Below are 27930 nucleotides of genomic sequence, written 5' to 3'. Positions count from 1 at the left end.
AAGCTATCTGTGTCGCGCCTGAATAAAAAATCCAAATTTCTCAAGGCACTCACAAAAATAACACACTTGAACAAATTTGATGATTTCCTATGCTGTATTACTTAAGTATTGTGAACAAAGAGAAAATAAAGCGAAACTTCTAGACTACAACACCGTATAGGCACGCGGGGTCCTCAGCCGATACGACTACAAATACAACGGAACGGAGAAGGTAAAGAAACCGGCAAATCTGTGTGCGCCTGCGCGATTTAGGGAGCGAGGCTGCTCGGGACAAGTAAGTAGCGTTACCGGCTGGGAGTCGATGGCATTACGGCAGTAACGGACGGGCACTTCAAGTGGGCAGTGCGACAAAAAGGACTACAATTCGGGCCGCTCTAACCGTAAAGTTTTTATTTTTTTACCATAATGATGACTTAATATTATAATATCAGTTTTAGATATAAATAGAGTAATATGTTATACAAATACAACGCATAATAATATATACATGTAACACAGCATAACATTATCAAATCTGCTTTCTCCAATTCAGTTAATTCTAGTTTAATATTTGCATCTTTGACAGTAACCATTCTGTAAAAAGCCAAATTTCTCCCAGGGGACAAATAAAGTTCTGTCTATCTCTCCGTCCTTCTGTCTACCAAGGTAAAATTCATTTGCATTTGGCCATTTTCTTTTTAGGTATGAATTTCTCAGCTGATTCAAATCTACATTTGCTTATATTATTCATTTAAAAAAAAAATGTAATGTTTAATTTGCATAACTAATGGGAGGTTTCAATTACAGCAAACACAACATTCTACTATTAGAATTACTATTAGAATTATACTATTGTAAAACACCCATCCATCCATTTTCTAACCCGCTGAATCCAAATACAGGGTCACGGGGGTCTGCTGGAGCCAATCCCAGCCAACACAGGGCACAAGGCAGGAACCAACCCACCGCAGGACACACACAAACACACCCACACACCAATCCACCTAACCTGCATATCTTTGGATTGTGGGAGGAAACCGGAGCGCCCGGAGGAAACCCACGCAGACACGGGGAGAAAACATGCAAACTCCACGCAGGGAGGACCCGGGAAGCAAACCCGGGTCTCCTAACTGCGAGGCAGCAGCGCTACCACTGCACCACCGTGCCGCCACCATTTCACAAAATCTGTTTTCTGTCCTTCCATTAGAATAGTTTCTATTTTAATCACAATAGGGTAAAAATTTTACTTCCTATCAAATACAGAATTTACTAGCACTACCCCAAAAATATTTCCCAAGCAAGCTATTAGATACAGTAAATCTACACAACATAATTGATTTGATGTCATGTCTATCCTTGTACCTTTCTCATCATTTAAACAGAGTATATAAAATGTAGGCATATGGTCCTTTTTATTGAGATGATCTGTCGTAATTGTTTTTTTGCTATACCAAATCGTATTGTGAGCATTGCAATAAAATAACTGCATAGATAAATATAAATGGTGCTATATGACAGATAGGAGGGAACACTATATACAGTCATATGAAAACGTTTGGGACCCCCTCTTACTTCTTTGGATTTTTGTTTATCACTGGCTGAGCTTACAAAGTAGCAACTTATTTTTAATATCTGACATGCCTTATAGAAACAGTCATATTTCAGTAGTGACATTAAGTTTATTGGATTAGCAGAAAATATGCAATATGCATCACAATAAAATTAGACAGGTGAATAAATGTGGGCACCCAACAGACATATGACATCAATACTTAGTTGAGCCTCCTTTTGCTCCTTTGAGCCTCCAGACGCTGTCCTCCTATAGCCTGTGATGAGTGTCTGGACTCTGATGTTGGTATTTCTGACCTTCTTCATACAAAATCTCTCCAGTTCAGTTCAATTTGATGGACAGCCTGCTTCAAATCATCCCATAGATTTTCAATGATATTTAAGTCATGTGACTGTGACAGCCATTCCAGCACATTGTACTTCTCCCTCTGCATGAATGCCTTTGTAGATTTCCAACTGTGTTTTGGCTCATTGTCTTGTTGGAATATCCAACCCCTGTTTAACTTCAACTTTGTGACTGATGTTTGAACATTATCGTGAAGAATTTGTTGATATTGCGTTGAATTCATCCGACACTCGACATTAACAAGGGCCCCAGTCCCTCAAGTAGCCACACAGCCCGACAGCATGATGGCACCTCCACCAAATTTGACAGGAGGTAGCAGGTGTTTTTCTTGGAATGCGGTGTTCTTCTTCCGCCATGCAAAGCACTTTTTGTTATGACCAAATAACTCAATTTCTGTCTCATCAGTCCAAAGCACTTTGTTCTCAAATGAATCTGGCTCGTCTAAATGAGCATTTGATACAATAAGTGACTCTGTTTGTGGTGTGAGTGCAGAAAGGGCTTCTTTCTCATCACCCTGCCATACAGATGTTCTTTGTGCAAATTGTGCTGAATTGTAGAACGATGTACAGATACACCATCTGCAGCGAGATGTTCTTGCAGGTCTTTGGAGGCGATCTGTGGTTGTCTGTCACCATTCTCACAATCCTCTGCATATAATTCATTACATTTATATAGCGCTTTTCTCAGTACTCAAAGTGCTATCCACACAGGGAGGAACCGGGAAGCGATCCCACAATCTTCCACAGTCTCCTTACTGCAAAGCAGCAGCACTACCACTGCGCCCATTCCTTACAGTTGACACTGACAGTTTAGACCACTGAGATGGCTTTTTGTTGCCTTCCCCTAACCCTTGAGACTCAACAATCTTTGTTTTCAGATCTTTGGAGAGTTGCTTTGAGGATCCCATGGTGTCTGTCACTCTTCAGAGGAGAGTCAAAGGGAAGGAAGCACAACTTGTAATTGACCACCTTAAATACCTTTGACCACTCATGATTGGACACTCCTGTCTATGAAGTTCAAGGCTTAACAAGCTCATACAGCCAAGTAATCAGCATTGAGCAGTGACAGGCATTCAAATCAGCACAATGACAAGGGGACCCACATTTGTGCACAGCCAGTTTTTCACATTTGATTTAATTTCACACACTAAATACGGCTTCACTAAAAATGTTTGTTCAGAAAACACCGCAGTGCTCAAATGTTCCTATGAAATGAAAGACACGCCACTGGTATCTTGTTTGTTGAAAGGAGAGTCAATTATTCACACTTTAATGTGTTGTAGATTTATTTTGAAATTGATAAATGTACCATTTTTGCCCATCAATCTACACTCAATAACCCATAAGTACAAAGTGGATACACACATACATAGTTTTTTGCCTCCATAATGGTCCAGTACTGTAACTCCCTCCACATTCACAACACTTAACCTCAGCCCCTTCTCCACATTTCCCATATTCGTGTTCTGCATCATGTCCACCAAACTTTTTTTTGCTCCTACAAAATGTAGCTGTACGAGCAGATCCTAGACAGTTAAATCAGTGAAGGGGAATGTTATAACATAGCATTACAAAATAATGAATAATAATAAACTTTCAACTTTAAAGTGTAAGACACTAGAGGGTGCTGCCACACCTCAAACCCAATAGACAAATGTCCTAGACACCAGGTAAAAGCACTAAAAGGATATTTTATTCCTTCTCTTTCAATAGAACATTAGGACACTCTAGACGAGAACAGGCCATTCAGCCCAGCAAAGCTCGCCAGTCCTATCCACTTATTCGAGTCGAGTTTTGAAAGTCCCTAACGTCTTACTGTCTACCACACTACTTGGTTGCTTATTCCAAGTGTCTGTCGTTCTTTGTGTAAAGAAAAACTTCCTAATGTTTGTGCGAAATTTACCCTTAACAAGTTTCCAACTGTGTCCCCGTGTTCTTGATGAGCTCATTTTAAAATACAAGTCTCGATCCACTGGACTAATTCCCTTCATAATTTTAAGCACTTCAATCAGGTCACCTCTTAATCTTCTTTTGCTTAAACTGTAAAGGCTCAGCTCTTTTAATCTTTCCTCATAACTCATCCCCTGTAGCCCTGGAATCAGCCTAGTCGCTCTTCTCTGGACCTTTTCTAGTGCTGTTATGTCCTTTTTGTAGCCTGGAGACCAAAACTTCACCCAGTACTCCAGATGAGGCCTCACCAGTGAGTTATAAAGACTTGACCAGAACCTCCTGTGACTTGTACTCCACATGTCAAGGTGCTATATAATCTGACATTCTGTTAGCCTTCTTAATGGCTTCTGAACACTTGCTACATTAACTTCAAAATAATTGTTAGAATGAAATTTGGAGTCCGACTTTTGGACGCCTAGACACAGCGTTACTTATTACACAGTTACTATTGTTATTTGCACTGTGACGTAACTATAACGTCGTCGTGTTTATTGTTAACCGAAGATTTCAAGTTACCGCTATCAATTTTACGTTAAACAGTTTACTTAGTAATTTAGCTGCTCTTTTTGCACTATCTTGGTGATTCTTGCCACTTTATTATTGTTCGGTAAGTGCCACGTAGGAAATTTTTCACCTTGAAAGTTAGTTGTACAGTAAAAAAAGATGGCTATTTAAATGATTATATGAAAAGGGGAAACTAAAAGCCGGCCCGCGGGTCCAGCATGGATGTTTAGAATTTTTAAAATCCTCGACAGGATTCTGGTCTATTATGAAATTTAAATTGTGGACAAATTTTTACCCTCAAGAGCCTGAACTGAGTCACTTTGACCCAATGTCTCTGCACATTCATTTTTTCTTACTCTGTTTCGTAAAAGAATTGCAAAATTTTGTGTATTTCGTTGTTAGGTTTTCTGCATTAAGTGCACTTTTTTTCAGACATTTGTTAATGAATGTTGATGTTACATAGTTTGATGTTAATCTCGAGTTGTTACGATACTACGTCGTCATTATTATTCATGTTCAATTAGGGTTAGGGTTAGGGTTGGTCGGTCTGAGTGCGCGTGTACGGTGAGTGTCGAATGCACATGTACCAATGGCGAGAAAAAATAGGCCTTGTTTGCGCTCCAGCATCAGGCCCAATTTCGTCTTAATCCGGCCCTGCCTATGTTATGATCAGAAAGATCAGCATCAGAGTGGTAAACATGTAATAGAATAGTTCGGGTAACTTGGTTCCATGGGCGTAAAGCCTACTGACGCTCACATCCGTATTTTTTAGTACATCTTAGCAACTAAAGAGTCAACCCAGCCCTGTGCATTGGATCTTTTATTGCGTTTGAACGTCCAAAGAGTTTCCTATCATGGGCAGAATTTGGGGGTGAGGCCCAGATGAACCACAAAATGTAACTGCATTTTGTAAAGTCTCAACTCTACTGCTATACAATTACATCATATTCCAAGTCACATCTCTCTATTATAAAAAAAAAAATCTTGGAAGGAGACGAGATGTGATTCTCTCGGAGAGACACTTATACATCCCGCGAGAAAGAGATTTAACGACACCCGGTGCCGGAAATAAAGGGCAAAGAGTAGATGACAAAGTAGAAAATTGTACAGAATTCAAAAATTTCGGCGGTACACATGAGGAGGAGGTTAGAGATGATAGAAGTACGAAAATTCGAAAGTCTCAAAAAAAGGATAGGCAAGATCACATTAGCGCAAAGAAATGGAAATTATCCAACCAGCTATATCCTAACTACAGGGTCACGGGGGTCTGCTGGAACCACAACAACAACAACATTTATTTCTATAGCACATTTTCATACAAACCTGCGGTGGGTTGGCACCCTGCCCAGGATTGGTTCCTGCCTTGTGCCCTTTGTTGGCTGGGATTGGCTCCAGCAGACCCCCATGACCCTGTGTTTGTTTTCAGCGGGTTAGAAAATGGATGGATGGATGGATTTTCATACAAACAGTAGCTCAAAGTGCTTTACATAATAAAGAATAGAAAAATAAAAGACACAATAAGAAAATATAATAAGTCAACATTAATTAACATAGAATAAGAGTAAGGTCCAATGGCCAGGGGGGAACAGAAAAAACAAAAAACAAAAAAAACTCCAGACGACTGGAGAAAAAAAATAAGATCTGTAGGGATTCCAGACCATTAGACTGCCCAGTCCCCTCCAACCAATCCCAGCCAACACAGGGTGCAAGGCAGGAAACAAACCCCGGGCAGGGAACCAGCCCACTGCAGGGCACACACACACCAAGCACAATTTAGGATGGCCAATGCACCAAACCTGCATGTTTTCGGACTGTCAGAGGAAACCCACACAGACACGGGGAGAACATGCAAACTCCACGCAGGGAAGACCCGGGAAGCAAACCCAGGTCTCCTTACTTTGAGGCAGCAGCGCTACCCACTGTGCCACCATGCTGCCAAATGGAAATTATTACTCGGTGAAATAATGGAACAGCAAAAAGAGATTGAATATATTGTTCGGATTTAAACTTTAAGTCGGAGACTTATAGATCGTCTAATTTATTAATTAATTAATAGGCCTAGGCCCCTCATGGACCCTGTGATCATCAGAGGTGACTGTGCAGAGGGTGCAGACCTTTAAATATCTGGGAGTGCAGCTAGATGACAAATTGGACTGGACTGCCAATACTGATGCTCTATGTAAGAAAGGTCAGAGCCGACTATACTTTCTGAGAAGGTTGGCATCCTTCAACATCTGCAGTAAGATGCTGCAGATGCTCTACCAGACGGTTGTGGCGAGTGCCCTCTTCTACGCGGTGGTGTGCTGGGGTGGCAGCATAAAGATGAAAGACGCCTCACGCCTGGACAAACTTGTTAAGAAGGCAGGCTCTATTGTAGGATTAAAGTTGGACAGTTTAACATCTGTGGCAGAGCGACGGGCACTAAGCAAACTCCTGTCAATCATGAAGAATCCACTGCATCCACTGAACAGTGTCATCTCCAGGCAGAGGAGTAGCTTCAGTGACAGACTTTTGTCACCGTCCTGCTCCACTGACAGACTAAAGAGATCGTTCCTCCTCCACACTATGCAACTCTTCAATTCCACCCGGGGGAGTAAATGTGAACATTAATTTTATTTTAATTCTTTTCATTTTTATTACTATTTAATTTAATATTGTTTCTTTGAATCAGTATACTGCTGCTGGATTATGTGAATTTCCCCTTGGGATTAATAAAGTATCTATCTATCTATCTATCATAGTGCCTTTCATTTCTATCTCTCGATCTATCTCTCGATCTATCTCTCGATCTATCTGTCGATCTATCTATCTATCTATCTATCTATCTATCTATCTATCTATCTATCTATCTATCTATCTATCTATCTATCTATCTATCTATCATATAGTGCCTTTCATATCTATCTATCTATCTATCTATCTATCTATCTATCTATCTATCTATCTATCTATCTATCTATCTATCTATCTATCTATCTATCTATCTATGTTGCCAGCGAGAATTTAAAGATCCCAAAAACATGGGCGCGGTATGAAGTCCTGTGAGAACGGAGACTTTTAACATGAGATTCTTTCAAGTCACGCCCTGCTTACAACTGTTTTCAAACAAGATCACGGTCATCTAACCTCCATCTTCCCGCGCTGTCAGAGTTCTTATACATTTTATCAGGACAATAATTTTATATGTTCACATCAACGACAAAGTGAAGAAGAAAGAGACAAACATTCGAAAAAGTCGTTTTATTTATTAGAGAGAAAGAAATGATATTCACTCACAGGCAGTTAGTTATACGTTGTGTTGTCACGATGTAAGTCCAAAAACGGAATAAAAATTCAGTGCGATCTTGAAGAAAAGTTAATTCCAAATATTGTTTTTACTAAAGTTTTAAAGTAAAAGTGAAAATAATGCATACGCAACAATTCCCATGAAAATAACAATCTCTTTAAATTGTATATCCGGTAAACCAAACCTGGGGGCGTGCGAGGAGGGGGCAGAGCCCCCTAGTATCATAAATATTTCAGAATATGAAGTTACAATATAACCTAAATCACACTTACAAAAAGTTGTTAAAATTTTTGAAATAATGAAAAAAGTACACAAGTTCCATTAACGATACTGAAATGATAGAAAACTTGTGTTGCGGATGCTTGCTGGCTTGAGTTCCCCAACATTCCTGCTCTGGATATGTGGGTTTAGAAAATGGATGGATTGACTGACAGATATTGTTGTTTTTCATTTATGTGGCTTCCTACTTTGTTTTTTTTTTTAATGTATTTGAACAAATCTGTGTCCTGATATGTGACAGTTCTGGATTTAGTGAGTGCTTTTATGTATTCTTGCATTTTGCCTTGAGAGTTGTCATGTTGCTGTGTGCCTGCACTTGGTGAGGAGCGTTGGGTGTTGTGTCGTATTTCTGAAGTGGCCATGATAGACTGGCCATGTAGCTCTGTGAAGAGGATTACTTGTGTTCTGTTTGTTTTTCTTATCCCAATTTTTGACACCCATTGCACACCCAACCTATTTTAAGGGGGGTCTGTCTCTGAAGTGCCTTTCTCAAGATTTCTTCAGGGTGGCACGGTGGCGCAGTTAGGAGACCCGGGTTCGCTTCCTGCGTGGAGTTTGCATGTTCTCTCTGTGTCTGCGTGGGTTTCCTCCCACAGTCCAAAGACATGCAGGTTAGGTGGATTAGCGATCCTAAATTATCCTTAGTGTGTATGCGTGTCCTGCAGTGGGCTGGCGCCCTGCCCGGGGTTTGTTTCCTGCCTTGTGCCCTGTGTTGGCTGGGATTGGCTCCGGCAGACCCCCGTGACCCTGTAGTTAGGATACAGCAGGTTGGGTAATGGATGGTTGGAAGATTTCTTCAATTTTTTTTTTCCTTACCTAGAAGGTTTTCTTTTCAGAGAGTCAAGGCTGGTGGGCTGTCAAAAAACAGGGCCTTTGAGGTATTCCTTGTCTGAATTTGGGCTTTACAAGAAATAAATTGTTACAGATGGAAACAATTTTGATTTGCTTCATCAAAGAGACATTTTTGTTTGTTACATATTTTGACAAGGTGTTGTGTAATTTGTTAAAGATTTGCTCAGACCACTGCGCTGCTCTCTAGACAAGTGGCATGTTCACGACCTCAGCACTCAGATATACAAGCGAGACTTTGCAGTTAGTAAAATTCTGAATTCAAAATATACAAATTAAAAAGTAAAAGTGACTACTCTAAAGCTCAATCAGTAATCTTTACTATATGTAGTACTCTTTACTATATGTAGTTCCTCTGTTTTAAGGGTAGGTGACATTAGTTTAGCGTATTTGTTGATTCAAAAGTCACCGTAACCTATTTACATTAGCTGTGGCCTTATAAAAACTTTTGAAAAGAAAATACAAATTATTCCAGATTAATTTTAGTAATATAATGCATCTTCCCTTGGACTGTGCCAATGTTACCATATAAAGTTGTCCCCCATTTCTTTGATAACCTGTAGCATTAATTTTCAGATGGGTCTAACAACGCACCCTAAGCTGCTGTACACGGTGCAGTCCATAAATAACATTATTGTCATCCTAAATGACCAGCTTCCCGGAATACTGTTTTAGATTAGTGGCAAGCTTCTCAAAGCATTTCCATCTAAACCATTATAGAGAGAGCGTTCAAATTGATGTTACAAGTAGCTTTGTGCTGTTGCTTTTGATATGTCTTTAGTCCCCTGTGTTGAGTGGCAACAGGAACAGATTCCATAGGAACCAGTATTGAATTACTTTTCCCACAGGTCAATTGACAGTTCTTTTCCATTTGCCTATTTTAGTATACGACAATAAGCACACAGCGTCATGGTGGCGTCCTGCAATTGTAGCTTTGCTGTCTGGTAGAAAGGAGACCAGGTTTGACGTCCCAGTTCCACCCTGCAAGGAGTTTGCATGTTCTTCTCATGTGTACATGGGTTTCCTCCCACAGTCATGGTTAGGTGAATTGGCGATGCTAAATTGAAGCAAGTGTGGTGAGCTCGCACTGCGATGGTCAGGGTCTGTTCCTGCCTTGCGGCCTATGATGGATGGGATAGGCTCCAGTCGTCCCAAGCAAAGCTGATTAAGGATTAAGCAGGTTCGAAAATGACATGACCTGATAACAAAAGCAGCAGGGCAATCCTAGATAGACAGATACTTTATTAATCCCAAGAGGAAATTCACATACTCCAGCAGCATCACACTGATAAAGTACAATATTGAATTAAAGAGTGATAACTATGAAAGTATAACAGACAGTAATTTTGTATAATATTAACGTTTACACCCCCGGGTGGAATTGAAGAGTCGCATAGTGTGCGCACTAATTAACTAAACCACGGGAAAGTTGTTTTTTTTTTTTTATTATTATTAAAAAAGTTTTAAGCAAAGCATACGCACGAATTGCATAAAATCGACTGAACGTTTTAATTGAAACGGGTGCACAAACAGTAATATGTCACCAAAGTTTTTTTTTTTTTGTATTGTCCTCTCCGCGGTTCCGTAGAACTGAAAGTTATGAATGAAAATTGCCTTTGCGCATGTGCACTTTCCTCCTATAGAAACGTGCACTCCCTCATCTCGCGAGACTTACCTTAGACCGGAAGAAGACGTGTGTCGCCACCCATTTCGCACCGGCACCGCTTTAGTTTTGTGTTGTTTTTCCGAGTTTTATTTGACTTAAAGCCCATACGAATGGATAAAACGTAAGCTATTGTATTTTTTTCTATCTTGAAAAGCAATTTAGAAAAAAAACATTATAGAGAGAATACTTGCTGTCCTTTAAAGGGATAATACTACGTTTTTAAACGATTGCGAATTTTAAAAAGACAGCAGCAATCTCAAGGCAGAAAGAACCCCAACTTCCAAGATGCAGAAAGATCGCACCGGAAGCTCCGGAGGTACAGAGAAGTATGTAGTACCCAGAAAAGAAAGAAAGTAGATCAGCTTTCTACTGGGTTGGTTCACGTCGCACGGTTTGACTGTACAGTACAATTGATAGTAGAAACACGGGACACAACGGGCTTGTAAGGAGTCTGAAGTGTGCGTTTGCTTGTTTCGCAGGCCCGACCGGGAGGCCGCAATCATGTCCAAGTATTACGATGGAGTCGAGTTTCCTTTCTGCGACGAGTTCTCAAAATACGAGAAGCTGGCGAAGATCGGACAAGGAACTTTCGGGTAAGGTTGCTGTCACAATGCTTTATGTGGCCCTTTCTTAATCTTTCACTTTCCTCTGTGCAGAAAAAAAAATGTGAACAGTTAAACGAGCTCTTTGCGCTCTTGAGTTTTTAGCACACGAGTCCAAATGTGAGGAGAGATGAGAAGAGAAAGAGGTAACACAGTTGGAACAGGACGACAAAATCAGGGAAAATGGCTGGGGAAAGGTGGCCAGCGAGGCTGAAATTAGCCATTTATTCCATTCCAGCCAGTTGCTTATTCACACAGCTTCTGGAATCCAGTTGCTTATTCGTTGTTTACAGCAAGACACGTGCCTTTGTTAAGTTAGAGTTGAGTCTGCCCCGGGCCAACGCGGGAACCTGGGTCACATGTTCTGGTGAAGGTGGCACCTTCCCATACCTGATGAATGGGATTTACTGTATTTAATTGGTAATGTAAAGGGTAAAATGAGGCAAAGTCTCTGTCATCTTCACAGTTTTGAGAAAAGACGTTTGTTAAGATGCAGTTGAGATTTGTCCGGCCCATGCGAGTAGCTACATGGGTAAGATTGACTGGCAAAGCTTTTTATTGTAATGTTAACACTTTATATTTTAATTTCTTTTAATTTTTATGTTATTTTTATTTTTTATGAATTATGTGGTTTACTGCATGATTTGGTAATAAAAAGTGATCTGATCCATCCAAGTCACAGGTACTGATATACACAATGAGCTTAAGCCAATGACACACAAAAAATGCTACTCTTTCATGTCTTTATTTTACAAACTCGTTCAACATTCACAGTGGTAGTGGAAAAAGTAAGTGAACCTTGGGATTTAATAACTGGTTGATCCTCATTTGGAAGCAATGACCTCAACCAGGCACTTTCTGTAACTGCAGATCAGACCTGCACATCGTGCGGGGGGAATTTTCGCCCATTCTTCCCAGCAGAACTGCCTTAACTCCTCCATATTCTTTGGTTGTCTTCTCTGTATGGCTCTCTTCAAGTCACTCCACAGCATCTCAATAGGACTGAGATCAGGGCTCTGACTGGGCCACTCCAACAGGCGGAGTCTGTTCTTCTGAAGCCATTGTGCTGTGGATGTGCTGCCACGTTTGGGGTCATTGTCCTGTTGCATCACCCAGCCTCCTCTGAGCTTAAGTTGACGGACAGACATTATCCTGGAGAATTCATTTTTTCCCTCTCAATGATGGCAAGCTGTCCAGGCCCTGATGCAGCAAAGCAGGCCCAAATCGTGATGTTCCCTCCACCATACTTTACTGTAGGGATGATGTTTTGATGTTGATATGCAGTGTCCTTTTTACGCCAAATGAAGTTATGCTTGTTCCTCCCAAATAGTTCAGTTTTGGTTTCATCACTCCACAAAACATTTTCCCAGTCCTGTTGTGGAGTGTCCAAGTGCTCTTTCGCAAACCTCAGGTGTTCAGCAATGTTCTTTTTTGATGGCAGTGGCTTCCTTCTTGGTGCCCTGCCATGGACTCCTTTCTTGTTCAATGTTTTGCGTATAGTTGACTCATGAACCAAAATGTTAGCCAGTTCTAATGACTTCTTCAAGTCCTTTGCTGTCAGTCAAGGGTTCTTCTTTACCTCATTGCTGACTTGGCGTGGTGCTCTTGGGGTCATTTTGGCAGGGCGTCCACTTCTAGGCAGAGTAGCCACAATACCAAATGGTCTCCTTTTATAGACAACTTGCCTAACAGTAGACTGATGAATATCTAAAATCTTTGAGATGACTTTAACCCTTTCCAGCCTTATGTAGATGAACAATTTTCCATCGTGGCTCTTCAGATAGCTCTTTTGTGCGAGGCATGACTCCCATCTGGATATGCTTCTTGTTGGAAGCTCAAACTCCAACTTTATCGTGTTTTTGATCAATCAAAGTCATACTAGGCCACACTTCTGAACTCGTTTCATTAAATGGACTCCACTCCGGGTGTGCTAAATTTGGACTGCAGTGAGCTTTTTAAAAAGTCATTAGCTTAGGGTTCACTTACTTTTTTCCAACCTTCAGTTTCACAGTTTGAATGATTTATTCAATATGGTCAATAAGTCTTTGAAAATTTGTGTATCCGTAGTTATAGGAGACGGACGGGGTTTGTTCATTATTGTGACTGACATGAAAATACGACCATGTATTACATCGGAATTAGACATAAATATAGAGAATTCCTAGAGGTTCACATACTTTTTGCTTTGACTGTACATTGATAAAGAAAAAAATAATGTGCATTGCCTTGTCTCTCACCTATATCTTATCCTGAGGTGATACTGTCTAGTTGGAATGAAGATTCCGACAGCTGTTTGGCTAATTTCCAGTGATCTATCCCTTGACAATATTAATTTGCTGAAATGAATTTGGCTAAAGCCAAATTTATGACAGACCTTTTTCATTTTTTTTATTTGCCCCGTTTTTGTTTGTGTCTATATGAAATACATTTCATTTTTATTTATGTTTTACAGTGTTGTACGGATTGAACTTGTTTAAAAAGCATTGCTTTGTGACCTTATACAGTTTGTCCCATTATGATCCCTTCTCCTTTCTTAATCTGTCAGTTTGGAATCTTTTTCAAGCAGAATGTCCGAAAAGAAGTGGAATTAAGCCATTCACAGAATACATTCTGGTTTCATATGTGCTAAGCAAGCTGTACTTTAACTAAAAGACATTTATTTTTTGTTTACATCCATCCCTGCCTCAATTTTCTGAACCTGCATATCTAGAGCAGGGTTGTAGGACAACCCCGGAGCCTATCCCAGCAATCCCCTGGGTGCAAGGCAGAAACAACACCTAGGCAGGGTGAACAATCCCCCCCATTCCCAGCCCATATCAGGTTGGACAAGCAGGCATAAGGAACACATGCAAACTCCACAAAGGGAGCTCCAGGGATATGAACCCTGATGTCTTTATTGTGAGGCAGCAGTGCTACCACCGCACCATCATGCCATACTAATTATCCAGGGCAAAATCCAGTCTGTTTCTGATGTCCTCAAGTGTCAACTTGGGTATGTGGGCAATGTAATAAACTTGAACCGTTTTGGGGCAAAAATTGTATATCTCATTTCTAGCATTGGATCAGAAAATAATTTTAACAACATTTGGAGTAACACCAGATGGGATAACATTATGCAGTGAAAAATCTGACATGATCTGCTTTCACGAAGACCAAACCAGGCCTGTGCTTAAACTTTTATTTTGTTTGCTGTTTTATTCTTCATGCAAAACCACTTTGGATGGACTTGCTTATAGCTGTTTGAGTTGGGTGAGAGTGTTGTGTTTCATAGATTGTCTTCTGTATGTGTTATTGCACCTGCTGCCTCTTTGTTGTATTTTATCAGGCTCAGTTCTTTAAATTAAAAAAAATATATATATATAAAAAAAAAGCCATTACTAGCTCTGAGAGACCTTTTAACCTAATGAGTCAAATGTGTTTTTTGGAAATGGTAAGTGGTTTCACTTATGTTCAAGAAGTAATATAAATAAGACTATATCACAAGTTTGTGCCGTCCTGGATGATTTTAAAATGACCACTGGCGTTGAAGACATAGTAAGTGATTTAACAACATTTATTTATATAGCATATTTTCATACAAACAGTAGCTCAAAGTGCTTTACATAATAAAGAGATTCAGAGATCTGGAAAGGTCAGACTAGGTTTGTTCTTTTTTATTTTTAAAATAGGACATTTTACAATAAATGACATGAGAAAGTATTAAGGTGGAGCAGGACAAAAGTGAATTTATGCATTTATTTTCTGGTTCTTTATTACAATGCCAGAAACAATTTATTACATGGAATATCACCATTTTAAAAAATGGCATTGCTTATTTGCTAGTTTTCATAATTTCAGGAAATTTGCCATTTAAACTGAAATAAAGAAACTGAATAATCGGTCAAGCTTATTATAATCTGGCATAAGGATCACTGACAAGTTTATTGCAGTAACTGGTTCTAAGTACTCTGTGCAAGAAAAAAAGGGGCTGAGAAGATGAAGAAGCAAAATTTTGTTAGAATACTCAAGAGTACGTTGGAGCATGTGATTTTTTTTTTTTTTGGTCAAATTTGCTTAACAGTATAAGTCACAGAATTTGCATATTACTGCCTTTTAGTATCGTGGGTACACACTCAGGACGAGGTCACAATCCCAGTTTAAGAACAAGCTGTCATTAATTTACATTCATTTATATACTTATTTATTTATTTTTGTATATGTGTTCTGTTAGGTAATTTGGAAACATGGTAGTGATTTTTAGTTTTCTGCTCATTTCTTTGCATGAAGTCAGTCATAAAATATTAATATTGGGTCTAATATTGTCTCAACTGCAGGGAAGTATTTAAAGCGAAGCACAGACAGACTGGCAAGAAGGTAGCATTAAAGAAAGTGCTGATGGAAAATGAGAAGGAAGGGGTAAGAAGAATTTTGATATTTTATGCCAGTGTTGACTTAAGAGTGTTTGCCAAAACAATATAAAATATTAGTGTGACTGTACACTGCAGGTGAGCACTTTTGTTATAGGCTCATAACAGTTACTTGTGACCGTATATGCTCAAACGTTCTGTTTTGGATATGCAGTATATTTACATGTCAATATTACATCTCCAAACATACTTGTGGCAGGCTTGATTTTTTTTTTTTTAAGACCTTGTTAGTGCACATCTGTGGTGTATTCGTTTGCTATGTTCATATTATATTCACTAGATGTGAAATCAAGTAGTGTTGTAGTTATGATTTTTAAAACAGAACATAATATTTTTAGAGTGCAAGCCAACAGATGAATTAGCATGCTTTGCAGATATGAGTTGCACGGTAAGCCAGCTTAAAGCCATGTCAGATTAGATGACTTTTCCAGGGACTTTTAGTTGTTGGGTGGGGGCTTAATATTAAATACCTTCTGCTCTGAAGCCGTGGAAAGGCAACAAGACATTTAGATTCTCTGCGTATGAGTTTGTAGTGTTTGTTTATTGTTTGTTGTTTGTTCTTTGATGGGTAAATTTACAAAAAAAACTTTGGTCTGCTGTATTTAATTTGTTTTTCCATTAGCTCACTTTTCATTGAGTTTTCCCTCATGGAGTTTCAAAGTTGTTTGACCACAAGCAATTCAGATAGTTGCATGTAGATGGTACTTTACAAATATCATTTTACTGTTGTGATCATTTCTGTGCAAGCTCGAGCATGGCTGACTTATTTGATTAATAATGAAGGAGGTGCGGCGGACATTGTTAAAAGCTTTAAACTGACTGAGTGAGGGTTCTTGCCACTGCTCCGTAGCAGGATTAGTGAGTACTAAGTAGGCTGGTAGTCTCTTCTGGTTTGAAATTTAGGCTTAGTATGTCAGTGGATTAAAACTTTTATTTTACATAGTAATGCAATAAACCATTGAGAGAAGCTGGTGTGACTTTCACATGTTTACTATAATCTTCATTATTTCCATGTCCAGCTTAATGTTTATCTTCTCACAATCTTGGGTGCAGTATTTTGTACCCAGTTTGACTCTAAATGGTTCATTTTTAATCTAGAGAAAAAAAAAAACCTAAATATTTGTAAGTTTCTAGTTACACAGATGCTGTGTGGTGAGATGAGGTCTTTTATTTTTTTGTTGGACTATTGCCCTTTTATGGCAAATCTAATTTTTTTAGTGTAGCTGAATTAAAACTGTATCGTTAAGTTTAATTTGTTTCTTTTTCCACATTTCTAGTTTCCAATAACAGCCCTTAGAGAAATTAAGATATTACAGCTTCTGAAGCATGAAAATGTGGTCAACTTAATTGAAATTTGTCGAACAAAAGGTAGGCTTTCAGTACCTGTTCAAGGATTTACCTGGTTTAAAGCAAAAGGAAATTTTACAAGATAACTCAACAATTATCCACAATTTTGTGACCGTTTTGTTTGGCTTTCCCTGCACAAGTGTAGAAACACTGTTTGTTCCCAGGCACGGTGGTAAAGTTTCAACCTGGACCAGTCAGTTTCTGTTTTTTTTTTTTTTTTTTTTTCTTGCTAGGAGTAAACACAGCCACTCCACTCTCAGTTTGCATCAAAGAAGAGCAGAATCAGTGATGTACTTTTTATGAGCTGAAGGTGTAAAAGGCGCCAAAATCCATAGAAGGCTTTCTGCACAATATGGAGACATTGTTTTACCACGGTAAAGTATTTATGCATGAATTGAGAAGTTCAAAAATGATTGAACAAGAATGGATAAAGAGCAGGACCCCTATCCTCATCCAACATTGAACAAGTTCATATCATGATTCTGAAGAAGTGATGAGGATTTCACCTCCTGGTACATCTTCAGCACATAAAAAAGTGGTTCTGTGCAAGTGGTGCAAACAGAGAAAAGAGTGGCAATGTTTATTTCTAGAAATCAACAAGAAAAACGAACTAATTAAGGTTGCAGCCTTGCCACTGTGACCTCAGGGACCGTATGTCCACATGTATACGGTGAAAGCTGTACAACCAACGCAAACAATGATCTCAATAGTGCAGCTAATCATTGACTTAACCTCGTACATGTACTCATTTTAGTTTTTTTAATATTAAATGCATACTGTAGTTGTTGCCTTGTATTTGAATTTGAATACAAATATGTTGTAGTAGTAGCAGTCTTCTATTATTCTGTATTGCAAGTGTGAGCAAGTTGTTAAGGATCAGTCTATCAGCGTCAGGAATTTAGCTGTAACTAATAATTATTGATCAAAAACTTAACTTTGTAAGTTACTGACCATTATCTTAGCCACTAAATGACTGCCATGACTGTCTTTCCTTTTAGTTGTTAAAAAAAAAAAAAAGTAATCTTTCAATTATTGAAATGCAGCAGAAGAAAAACAGCAATAATTTACAGTAAAAGAACAAGCATACATCTAGGAGCTCAAAATATGCAAGATGTGTTTTTTATGAGTAAAGTGAATGCTGTTCCAAAATGTAGTAAAAGATTTTTGTAATTGAATTGTTTGAGGAATATATTTGTGTGATGAATGCAAAAAAAAAAAAAATATTACAAAAGGCTGTTTATGATGTACAGTGTAAGATATACAAATTTTTCTTTTCTTTTTCTTCCACAGCCACTCAATTCAATCGATATAAAGGAAGCATATACTTAGTATTTGATTTTTGCGAGCATGACCTGGCTGGCCTACTCAGCAATGCCAACGTCAAATTCACTCTGGCGGAGATCAAAAAGGTCATGCAGATGTTGCTGAATGGGCTGTATTATATACACAGAAATAAGGTATGACTGCAGCAGAATAATAAAACTGAAACAAATATTGACTACAGAATTGCAGAGGAGTCAAATGTGTTGGAACACTATTTTTTTGTTATCATTAGGTTCGGTGCTGCTACCTTTTAATTTAAATTGAACATATTTATAGTTAATTGGTATTTCATGCCATTGATAAAGTATTCTCTCTACTTTAGCAAGTATGGTAGAAGTTTGAATAATGTAAAGCAGTGAGTATACTTCCCACACATTTGGACCCTGTAGTTTTTGGCCTTTTCTTTGGCAGTTACTTTGACTTACCTAAGTTGGTGGGGTATTGTTCTTGAACAGTAATTTCCAAATCCCCCTACATATTCTAAGTTGGGCTGAGGTTCTTGCTTTGCTTGGGCCATCCAAGAATATTGGGCATGGCCTTAAAAAAAACAAAGAAGCACCCTCACATTGTTGGTTTGCCATGTGTTTATCAAAGGGTCTGATTTGTGTCTATTTACATATAGTCTTCCATCTTAGTTGAGATTTGCTATGAAATTATTTCAATAAGTAGTTATTAGGTCTTGTTTTTCAGCCAAATAATGGCTTCTTTGAGTTTGATTGGCACAGCTCTTATCCTCCAGCAGTAGTCAGTTGGAAGAAGCAAGCCAAGGTATCTTATGCCTGTACTAATGAAACACACCTGAGTAATTACACTTGTGATTGGTGGGAAGATGTTGAAAAAGTGTGGTTACCAAAATGTATAAAAATTCCGTTAAATGAAAGTCTGCAATGTGCATTTTACTTTTTGATTTGTAATGTTAAACTTTCAAGCAGAGGGGGAATGAAGGAAAAATGTGTCTTTGTGTCCCAAACATTGCGGAGGGCACAATATATAAATTTTCCAGCCGGTTGTCTGGAGTGGGTTGTGTGAGAATTAAAAAAAAAAAAAGACTCCCCCTGTAGAGCATTGCAATACGGTATTATATACAAGATGCTATTTTTCTACTAATTATCTGTGTTATGTAAGCTCGTATGGATATTTTTTTGTTACTTATACTACATTATAATTGCTAGTTTCTTCTTATATTGTGACTTTCTCTTTGGCATGTTGTAAAGCAACATTTATTGAATGAAAATTTACTTTAGAAATAAATGTTATTGTTGCTGTGTTCAGTTTACTGATTGTGGAAAGCATCAACAAAAAACTTGTTTTGAACTTATTCCTAGAACATGCTGCAGTTTATTTTTGTATTCAGCTTTTTTTCTGTTTTTCTTTTCTTTTTTTGCATATTTTGTGTTTTATCTGTGCTAAATTTGTGTCTGTAGCTCTCTCTGGTCTCGAGGATAGACACCTGCATTATAAAAAAAAAACTTGGTGGCAAAGATCCCAGTTAATCCTATAATGATTCCACAGTGTTATGTAACAGAATGTGAAAAATCCTGTTTTTCCCCACCATTAAATTTAGTTTAATTTAATATTACTAACAGGTCTTGGAAAGACCATGCAGCGAGTTGCTACATAAATCCTCTATCTTCAGTTTATAGAATTTATCTTGCACAAATATAATTTACTGTGTGTGCGTGCGCACTGAGTATATGCAGGTAGCCATTAGAGTGGTTAATAAAAATGGCGAAGAAATACATCTAAATCACCTGTTTTTAAAGTCTCACAATAGGACCTGATATCTGTGGTGATAAATTAGAATATTTCAGTGTGTGTTTTAGCATTCCATTTATTTTAGTTATTTAATGATTTTACATTTGTAATTTCTTTAGTGTCTTCAGTCAAGGTAGAAATAATGCAATGTTCGTACATACTTTTTTTTTCTGAATTTTTAGATTTTGCATCGAGATATGAAAGCTGCTAATGTCCTCATTACACGAGATGGTGTGTTGAAACTGGCAGATTTTGGACTTGCTCGAGCATTTAGCCTTGCTAAGAACAGTCAGCCTAATCGATACACAAACAGAGTGGTCACATTATGGTATCGACCTCCAGAACTACTACTCGGTAAGTAGGTCAATGTGGAAATATTTATCAAAGGGACTGTAACAAATGTGACACATGAATTACAAATAGCTACCAAGATATCTGTAATCTAGTTTTGGAAAATTTTAGAAAAGGCTAACACTAAATATCTACTTTTAACACATTTACAGTTGGAAATCAGAACTTTCTATACACTGTGGGTGGATTCTTTAAAACTCACTCTATAACTCCTCACTATATATATATATATATATATATATATATACAGTAATCCCTCCTCGATCGCGGGGGTTGCGTTCCAGACCCCCGCGATAGGTGAAAATCCGCGAAGTAGAAACCATATGTTTGTGTGGTTATTTTTATATATTTTAAGCCCTTATAAACTCTCCCACCCTGTTAACATTATTAGAGCCCTCTAGACATGAAATAACACCCTTTAGTCAAGCGTTTAAACTGTGCTCCATGACAAGACAGAGATGACAGTTCTTTCTCACAATTAAAAGAAAGCAAACATATCTTATCTTCAAAGGGGCCGTCATAAAGGAGCGCTTCAGGAGCAGAGAATGTTAGAGAGAGCGCTCGCAAAGAAAAGCAAACAATCAAAAAATCAATACATGCTTTTAGTCTACAGAAGCACCGCGATAAAGCGGCATTTTGTAGAGGAGCGTCCGTGTCCTCTGTGCAAACAGCCCTCTGCTCACACCCTCCGTCAGGCAGAGAGTGAGAAAGATAGAGAGAAGCAAACAAGCATAGCGCGGGAAGCATATCTTATAGCATTGAAGAGTTTTAGTTAATATGCAATACATGCTCTGATTGGGTAGCTTCTAAGCCATCCGCCAATAGCGTCCCTTGTATGAAATCAACTGGGCAATCAAACTGAGGAAGCATGTAACCTAAATTAAAAGACCCATTGTCCAGAAAGCGTGAACCAGCAAAAATCTGTGATATATGTTTAGATGTGCTTACATTTAAAATCCGATAGAGTGAAACGCTGAAAGTCAAAGCGATATAGCGAGGATTACTGTGTGTATATATATATATATATATATATATATATATATATATATATATATATATATATATATATATATATATATATATATATATAGTAAACCCTCGTTTATCGCGGTTAATCCGTTCCAGACTCTGCCGCGATAAATGAATTTCCGCGAGGTAGGATTCTTTATTTATAAATCGAATATTTTCGCAGTTTGAGCATAGAAAACCTGTTTACGACCTTCTAAATACATTTTTTAACATCATTAGAGCCCTCTAGACATGAAATAACACCCTTTAGTCAAAAGTTTAAACTATGCTCCATGACAAGACAGAGATGACAGTTCCGTCTCACAATAAAAAAATGCAAACATATCTTCCTCTTCAAAGGAGTGCGCGTCAGGAGCAGAGAATGTCAGAGAGAGTGAGAGAGACAGAGAAAAGCAAACAATCAAAAATCAGTACGTGCTGTTTGGGCTTTCAAGTATGCAAAGCACCACACGGGAAGCATATTGTATATCATTGAGGAGTTTTACTGTCTATGTAATACGTGCTCTGATCGGGTAGCTTCTCAGTCATCTGCCAATAGCGTCCCTTGTATGAAATCAACTGGTGAAACCAACTGAGAAAGCATGTACCATAAATTAAAAGACCCATTGTCCACAGAAATTCACAAACCAGTGAAAAATCCATGATATATATTTAGATATGCTTACATTTAAAATCCGCGATGGAGTGAAGCCGCAAAAGTCAAAGCACAATATAGTGAGGGATCACTGTACTGTATATACAGGGTGACACAGAAAAATGGGAACTTTTGAAATGCGTAGTGGAAGCCATGTACAGTTGGCAGCACTGCGGAACAGGGACCTGAGCTGTAAACAATCTCACCATTTAGTAATTAAGTAATCGATTACAAGGCAGTCAATGGCAGCTGTGCGAGAATTGTTCAGTAACCGTGACATCTCAAGATTCGGTGACATTCCCTGGCCCTCAAGATCGCCGGATTTCTCCGTTTTGTGAATTTTTTTTTTCTTGTGGGGCTACCTTAAGAGTCGGGTCTACACGACTCGGCCAAGGACACTGAATAAATTGAAACAAAGAATTCAAGATGAAATTCGTGGTATCACAGCTGAGATGTTGCAGCGATCAATGGGGAACCTCAACAGCAGATTGGAAGAATGCAAACGTACAGGACGCCATCTACAGGACGTAATTTTCAGACATTGATAATTTGGATTACTGTCTCTTAAAAGGCAAGTTGTAGTGGTTCAATTGCAGTCAATACATTTTTTTTGTTGGATTTCTTGTATTTTTATTCGGTTTTTCAAAAGTTCCCATTTTTCTGTGTCACCCTGTATATACCTTATTTACTTGTGTAAGACGCGCACCCTAATTTTTACAAAGAAAATCGTGAAAAAAGTTTTGCCCCGTGTATGACGCGTGTTGTGATTGTATAGGAAGCATTTAGTGAGTGAGAGTGTGCGAGCGAGCCCAAGCAGAAGTAAACATTACAGAATTACATTTCCTCGTATATGACGTGCACCTGATTTTGTAATGTTAATTTTCGGGGGAAAATGTGCGTGTGGCACATGCGTAAATACGGATATATATATATATAGTTTTTCACACCACTGTGTGTATGTATGTGTGTGTGTGTATATATATATATATATATATATATATATATATATTTGCCCCCTTCCTGATTTCTTATTCTTTTGCATGTTTGTCACACAGAATGTTTCTGATCATCAAACACATTTAACCATTAGTCAAATATAACACAAGTAAACACAAAATGCAGTTTTTAAATGATGGTTTTTATTATTTAGGGGGAAAAAAAATCCAAACCTACATGGTCCTGTGTGAAAAAGTAATTGCCCCCTTGTTAAAAAAAAAAATAACCTAACTGGTGTATCACACCTGAGTTCAATTTCCGTAGCCACCCCCAGGCCTGATTACTGCCACAACAGTTTCAATCAAGAATTCACTTAAATAGGAGCTGCCTGACACAGAGAAGTAGACCAAAAGCACCTCAAAAGCTAGACATCATGCCAAGATCCAAAGAAATTCAGGAACAAATGAGAACAGAAGTAATTGAGATCTATCAGTCTGGTAAAGGTTATAAAGCCATTTCTAAAGCTTTGGGACTCCAGCGAACCACAGTGAGAGCCATTATCCACAAATGGCAAAAACATGGAACAGTGGTGAACCTTTCTGGGAGTGGCGGCCGACCAAAATTACCCCAAGCGCAGAGGCGACTCATCCGAGAGGTCACAAAGACCCCAGGACAACGTCTAAAGAACTGCAGCCCTCACTTGCCTCAATTAAGGTCAGTGTTCACGACTCCACCATAAGAAAGAGACTGGGCAAAAACGGCCTGCATGGCAGATTTCAAGGCGCAAACCACTGTTAAGCAAAAGAACATTAGGGCTCGTCTCAATTTTGCTAAGAAACATCTCAATAATTGCCAAGACTTTTGGGAAAATACCTTGTGGACTGATGAGACAGAAGTTGAACTTTTTGGAAGGCAAATGTCCCGTTACATCTGGCGTAAAAGGAACACAGCATTTCAGAAAAAGATCATACCAACAGTAAAATATGGTGGTGGTAGTGTGATGGTCTGGGGTTGTTTTGCTGCTTCAGGACCTGGAAGGCTTGCTGTGATAGATGGAACCATGAATTCTACTGTCTACCAAAAAATCCTGAAGGAGAATGTCCGCCATCTGTTCGTCAACTCAAGCTGAAGCGATCTTGGGTGCTGCAACAGGACAATGACCCAAAACACACCAGCAAATCCACCTCTGAATGGCTGAAGAAAAAAAAATGAAGACTTTGGAGTGGCCTAGTCAAAGTCCTGACCTGAATCCAATTGAGATGCTATGGCATGAACTTAAAAGGCGGTTCATGCTTGAAAACCCTCAAATAAAGCTGAATTACAACAATTCTGCAAAAATGAGTGGGCCAAAATTCCTCCAGAGCGCTGTAAAAGACTCATTGCAAGTTATACAAGCGCTTGATTGCAGTTATTGCTGCAAAGGGTGGCCCAACCAGTTATTAGGTTCAGGGGGCAATTACTTTTTCACACAGGGCCATGTAGGTTTGGATTTTTTCTCCTAAATAATAAAACCATCATTTAAAAACTGCATTTTGTGTTTACTTGTGTTATATTTGACTAATGGTTAAATGTGTTTGATGATCAGAAACATTTTGTGTGACAAACATGCAAAAGAATAAGAAATCAGGAAGGGGGCAAATAGTTTTTCACACCACTGTATATTATATAAAAACCACACACATTAGGGGGCTTTGCCCATTGTTCGCCAAACCCTGGGCCTGTGGTACACGCTAGCCTCTTTGCGGTTCTGCCTATTGCATTTGGGGATGTAGATGTACAATTTTAAACAGATTTTTATTTTCATGGGAATTGTTACATATGCATTAACATAATGTATAACTGCCCGTGATTGAATTTCATTTCAGTCTCTCTATTGAATAAAACGACTGTTTCGAATGTTTGGTTCTGAGATTTGCTAATTGTCTTTGCAAAAGCTATTTTAACGGGAAACTCTTAACGTTTTAATATGAGTAGCATATCAAGATCTCCTTTGTTGTCTAATGTTATCCACAGAAGATGTTCTACATTACCTTTCTTGGATACATTCTTCTTTCTACAGTAATTCATTCGATGTAAGACCGGACAGTGTTTTTAACGTTTGTAGATGTTTTTAGGGATATCTCTCTTCCAAAAAGTCTCGCCTAGGCTTGAACTTTGTGCCCTTTCTGCGGCAGTTGGGGGATGGAATAGTAGTAGGCTGCTTGCTGCTTGGCTTGATCAATGCATTTACAAGACAAAAAACGCTGATGGAGGGAAGGGATTTAAGGTGGGATGGGTTTACGAGTTTTTTCGTAGGCTTTGGTCATTCTAGTGTTAATGCTTGTCAAATATTTCATTTTTGACAAAAGTGCAGCATTTTTTTAAAGTTGTAACCTTGAATCTGGCTAACTGTTGTTTATTTGTTTCCCTAGGAGAGCGGGACTATGGTCCCCCAATTGATCTTTGGGGGGGAGGGTGCATAATGGCAGAAATGTGGACACGTAGCCCCATCATGCAGGGTAATACTGAACAGCACCAGCTTACGCTTATCAGCCAGTTGTGTGGCTCAATTACACCTGAGGTATGCAAGAAATGTATTAATATTAAAATATGTATATACTAAAATGGAGAACTATTTGTATATTAAGACAAATTTGGAATTTTGGGTTATAACAATTTTTTTTTTTAATTTTAGGTGTGGCCAAACGTTGATAAATATGAGTTATACCAAAAACTTGAGTTGCCCAAGGGTCAGAAACGAAAAGTAAAGGATCGCCTTAAGGCCTATGTTAAAGATCCATATGCTTTGGACTTGATTGATAAACTCCTGGTTCTTGACCCATCCCAAAGGACTGATAGTGATGATGCCCTTAACCATGACTTTTTCTGGTCTGACCCTATGCCATCTGACCTCAAAAACATGCTCTCCACCCATAATCAGTCCATGTTTGAATACCTCGCCCCACCCAGACGCAGAGGAGGACATGTACCACAGCAGCCCGCCAATCAAAGCAGGAACCCAGCTACAACCAATCAGACAGAATTTGATCGAGTGTTTTGACTAACAAACAGAAATGGCGCAGCCTTAGTAGGCTGAATTTGTGAAACATAAGTACCATCATTCCCGTGAGTATCAAGACAGATGTTAAAAGCTTGTCGGACTGAATTATTTACATGGCATTCACCCTTTAGCTGAAGATTGCCTGCTTTTTAATTGTAGGCTCAAATGTGACTACGGATTACAATGTGCTAAATCACTTTCGGGCACAGTTCTGTTACTGTTTCCGTGCTATGTGTGTTATTTGAAACAGTAAATGGCAAGCTATTTATTAGAATTGTTTTTTGATTTGGAGGTGGCTTCTTGACTGATGGGTATAAAAAGCTTCAGATTACAGGTGCAGAAACTGCCATCAATCCGGAGAGTCGAGCTCTAGCTCATCTTGCACTGAAGAGTATTTTATAAGCTGCATATTTAAAAGCAATACAAGCAGAACCACCAAGGCACGGGTGTTTACCTGGCAGTAGACTGTTTTAATCTGACCTGAAGGAATGCCACTTTCTTTGGTTTGTATGGACACTGGAATTTGGTTTGGAGGTACAAATGCATATATTGTAGTGGGCAGAGCGCATTCTACATTTCTTGAGATTTATTTTTAGTACTTGAGATAATGTGGAATAAACTGCTTGCTTTCACTTACTGTGTTGGTGAATTTGTAATTTTATAAATAAAGCAGCACACCATTTGTTTTCATGTTCTAACACTAAATAAAAGCTTCTTCAATCGGGTCATTCAGTCCAACAAAATTCACCAGTGATATCCAGTTAATTTTGAAGATCCCTAAAGTCCTACTGTCGTTTATTCCATGTGTCTGTAGTTCTCTGTGTGGGGGGGGAAAAATTCCTAATGCTTGTGTGACATTTACCGTCAAGTTTCCAGTTGCGTCCCTGTGTTCTTGATTAACTCATTTTAAAGTCACAGTCTCGATCCCCCGCACTAATTCCCTTAATTTTAAACACTTCAGTCTTGTCTATTAATCTCAGTTTGCTTAAACTGAAAATGCTTATCTCAATCTTTCCTCATCACTCATCCCCCTGTAGCCCATCAATCAGCCAAGTCGCTCCTCTCTGGACCCTTTTCTAGTGCTGTTATGTCCTTTTTGTAGCCAGGAGACCCAAACTGCACACAGGACCCCAGCTGAGGCCCCACCAGTGTGTTATAAAGACTTGAGCAGAACCTCCTGTGACTTGTACTCCACACATCAAGGTGCTATATAACCTGATATTCTGTGAGCCTTCTTGGTGGCTTCTGGACACTATCTGGATGTGGACTGCGACGGGTCCAGTACAACTTCTAAATCCTGCCAGACCTTATCTGGTGGAATATGCCACACAAGTTGTGGTCCAGGCTTTGGTCTTGCCACGTCTGGACTACTGCAACTCACTTCTGGCAGGTGTACCTGCATGTGTTATCAAGCCCAGCAGATTATCCAGAATGCAGCAGCTCTTCTTGTATTTAAGCAGACACGGTGGGCACGTCACTCCTCTCTTCAGGTCACAACATTGGCTCCTTGTAGCAGCACACATTAAGTTCAAATCCTTGATGCTTGCCTACAGAGTGGTCTGTAGCTAAGTGTATAGAGACACTGGTGAGGTGCTATACGTCTGCTCACCCACATCTGGTGAGGCCACCTCTGCATGGTATCAAGTCTTAGTCCAGATTCCTCTTCTGTGTAGTTCCTATATGGTGGAACTGGCTGCCCACCTCCATCCATACTGCTGACTTCCTCAAAGAGCAGTTACAAACCCATCTGTTCTTTGAACAACTGTCTAATTAATTGGAAAAAAAACTTTGTCCAAGGATCTTTCATACTGTTGGTTGATTTGTTGCATGAATGGCGATTGCTTTATCGATTTGTTTATCTCTGATTGGAAATTAATGACATCTAATCACTTGTGGCAATCCCACTTTTATTATCTGTCCTACTACACTTGCTGAACAAAGAGGCCCAGCCTAATGCTACTCAATTATGTTAACATCTTTTCTAAGTTGCTTTGGAGAAAAATGTCTCCCAAGGAAATTAATGTAAACTAGTGGAAAAAAAAGGACCAATAGTAGAATGAAATCACAATCCACATCACCC

At 38.9% G+C, this 27930-nt stretch overlaps 1 protein-coding gene across 5 annotated transcripts; it reads left to right on the top strand.

Annotated features, from left to right (window-relative positions):
- Nucleotides 1-254: 254 nt before the first annotated feature.
- cdk9 (cyclin-dependent kinase 9 (CDC2-related kinase)) lies at nucleotides 255-26588 on the top strand. Of its 5 annotated transcripts, none has more exons than XM_039762661.1 (8): nucleotides 255-274; nucleotides 10907-11020; nucleotides 15343-15424; nucleotides 16713-16803; nucleotides 18073-18239; nucleotides 20043-20214; nucleotides 25222-25370; nucleotides 25485-26588. In XM_039762661.1, the coding sequence occupies exons 2-8, from the start codon at nucleotides 10929-10931 to the stop codon at nucleotides 25848-25850; spliced, it is 1119 nt and encodes a 372-aa protein (XP_039618595.1). In that variant the 5' UTR covers nucleotides 255-274; nucleotides 10907-10928; the 3' UTR covers nucleotides 25851-26588. The 5 variants fall into 5 exon arrangements, with proteins under 5 accessions (XP_039618595.1, XP_039618594.1, XP_039618592.1 ...); XM_039762660.1 differs by lacking the exon at nucleotides 255-274 and adding an exon at nucleotides 307-380; XM_039762658.1 differs by lacking the exon at nucleotides 255-274 and adding an exon at nucleotides 10429-10548.
- The last annotated feature ends 1342 nt before the right edge of the window (nucleotides 26589-27930 follow it).

This window comes from Polypterus senegalus, chromosome 9 (assembly GCF_016835505.1).
Source record: "Polypterus senegalus isolate Bchr_013 chromosome 9, ASM1683550v1, whole genome shotgun sequence".
Classification (NCBI taxonomy): domain Eukaryota; kingdom Metazoa; phylum Chordata; class Cladistia; order Polypteriformes; family Polypteridae; genus Polypterus; species Polypterus senegalus.
This window is presented reverse-complemented; position numbering and strand designations above follow the sequence as displayed.

What these genes read in the sequence shown, in the direction of transcription:
- cdk9 (XM_039762657.1), top strand. Translation starts at nt 10,713, where the DNA reads ATGCAGAAAGATCGCACCGGAAGCTCCGGAGGTACAGAGAA. An exon ending in AGCTCCGGAGGTACAGAGAA is followed by an intron (nt 10,754 to 10,906) that starts GTATGTAGTACC and finishes CTTGTTTCGCAG; the next exon opens with GCCCGACCGGGAGGCCGCAA. An exon ending in TGAAATTTGTCGAACAAAAG is followed by an intron (nt 16,804 to 18,072) that starts GTAGGCTTTCAG and finishes TTTCTTCCACAG; the next exon opens with CCACTCAATTCAATCGATAT.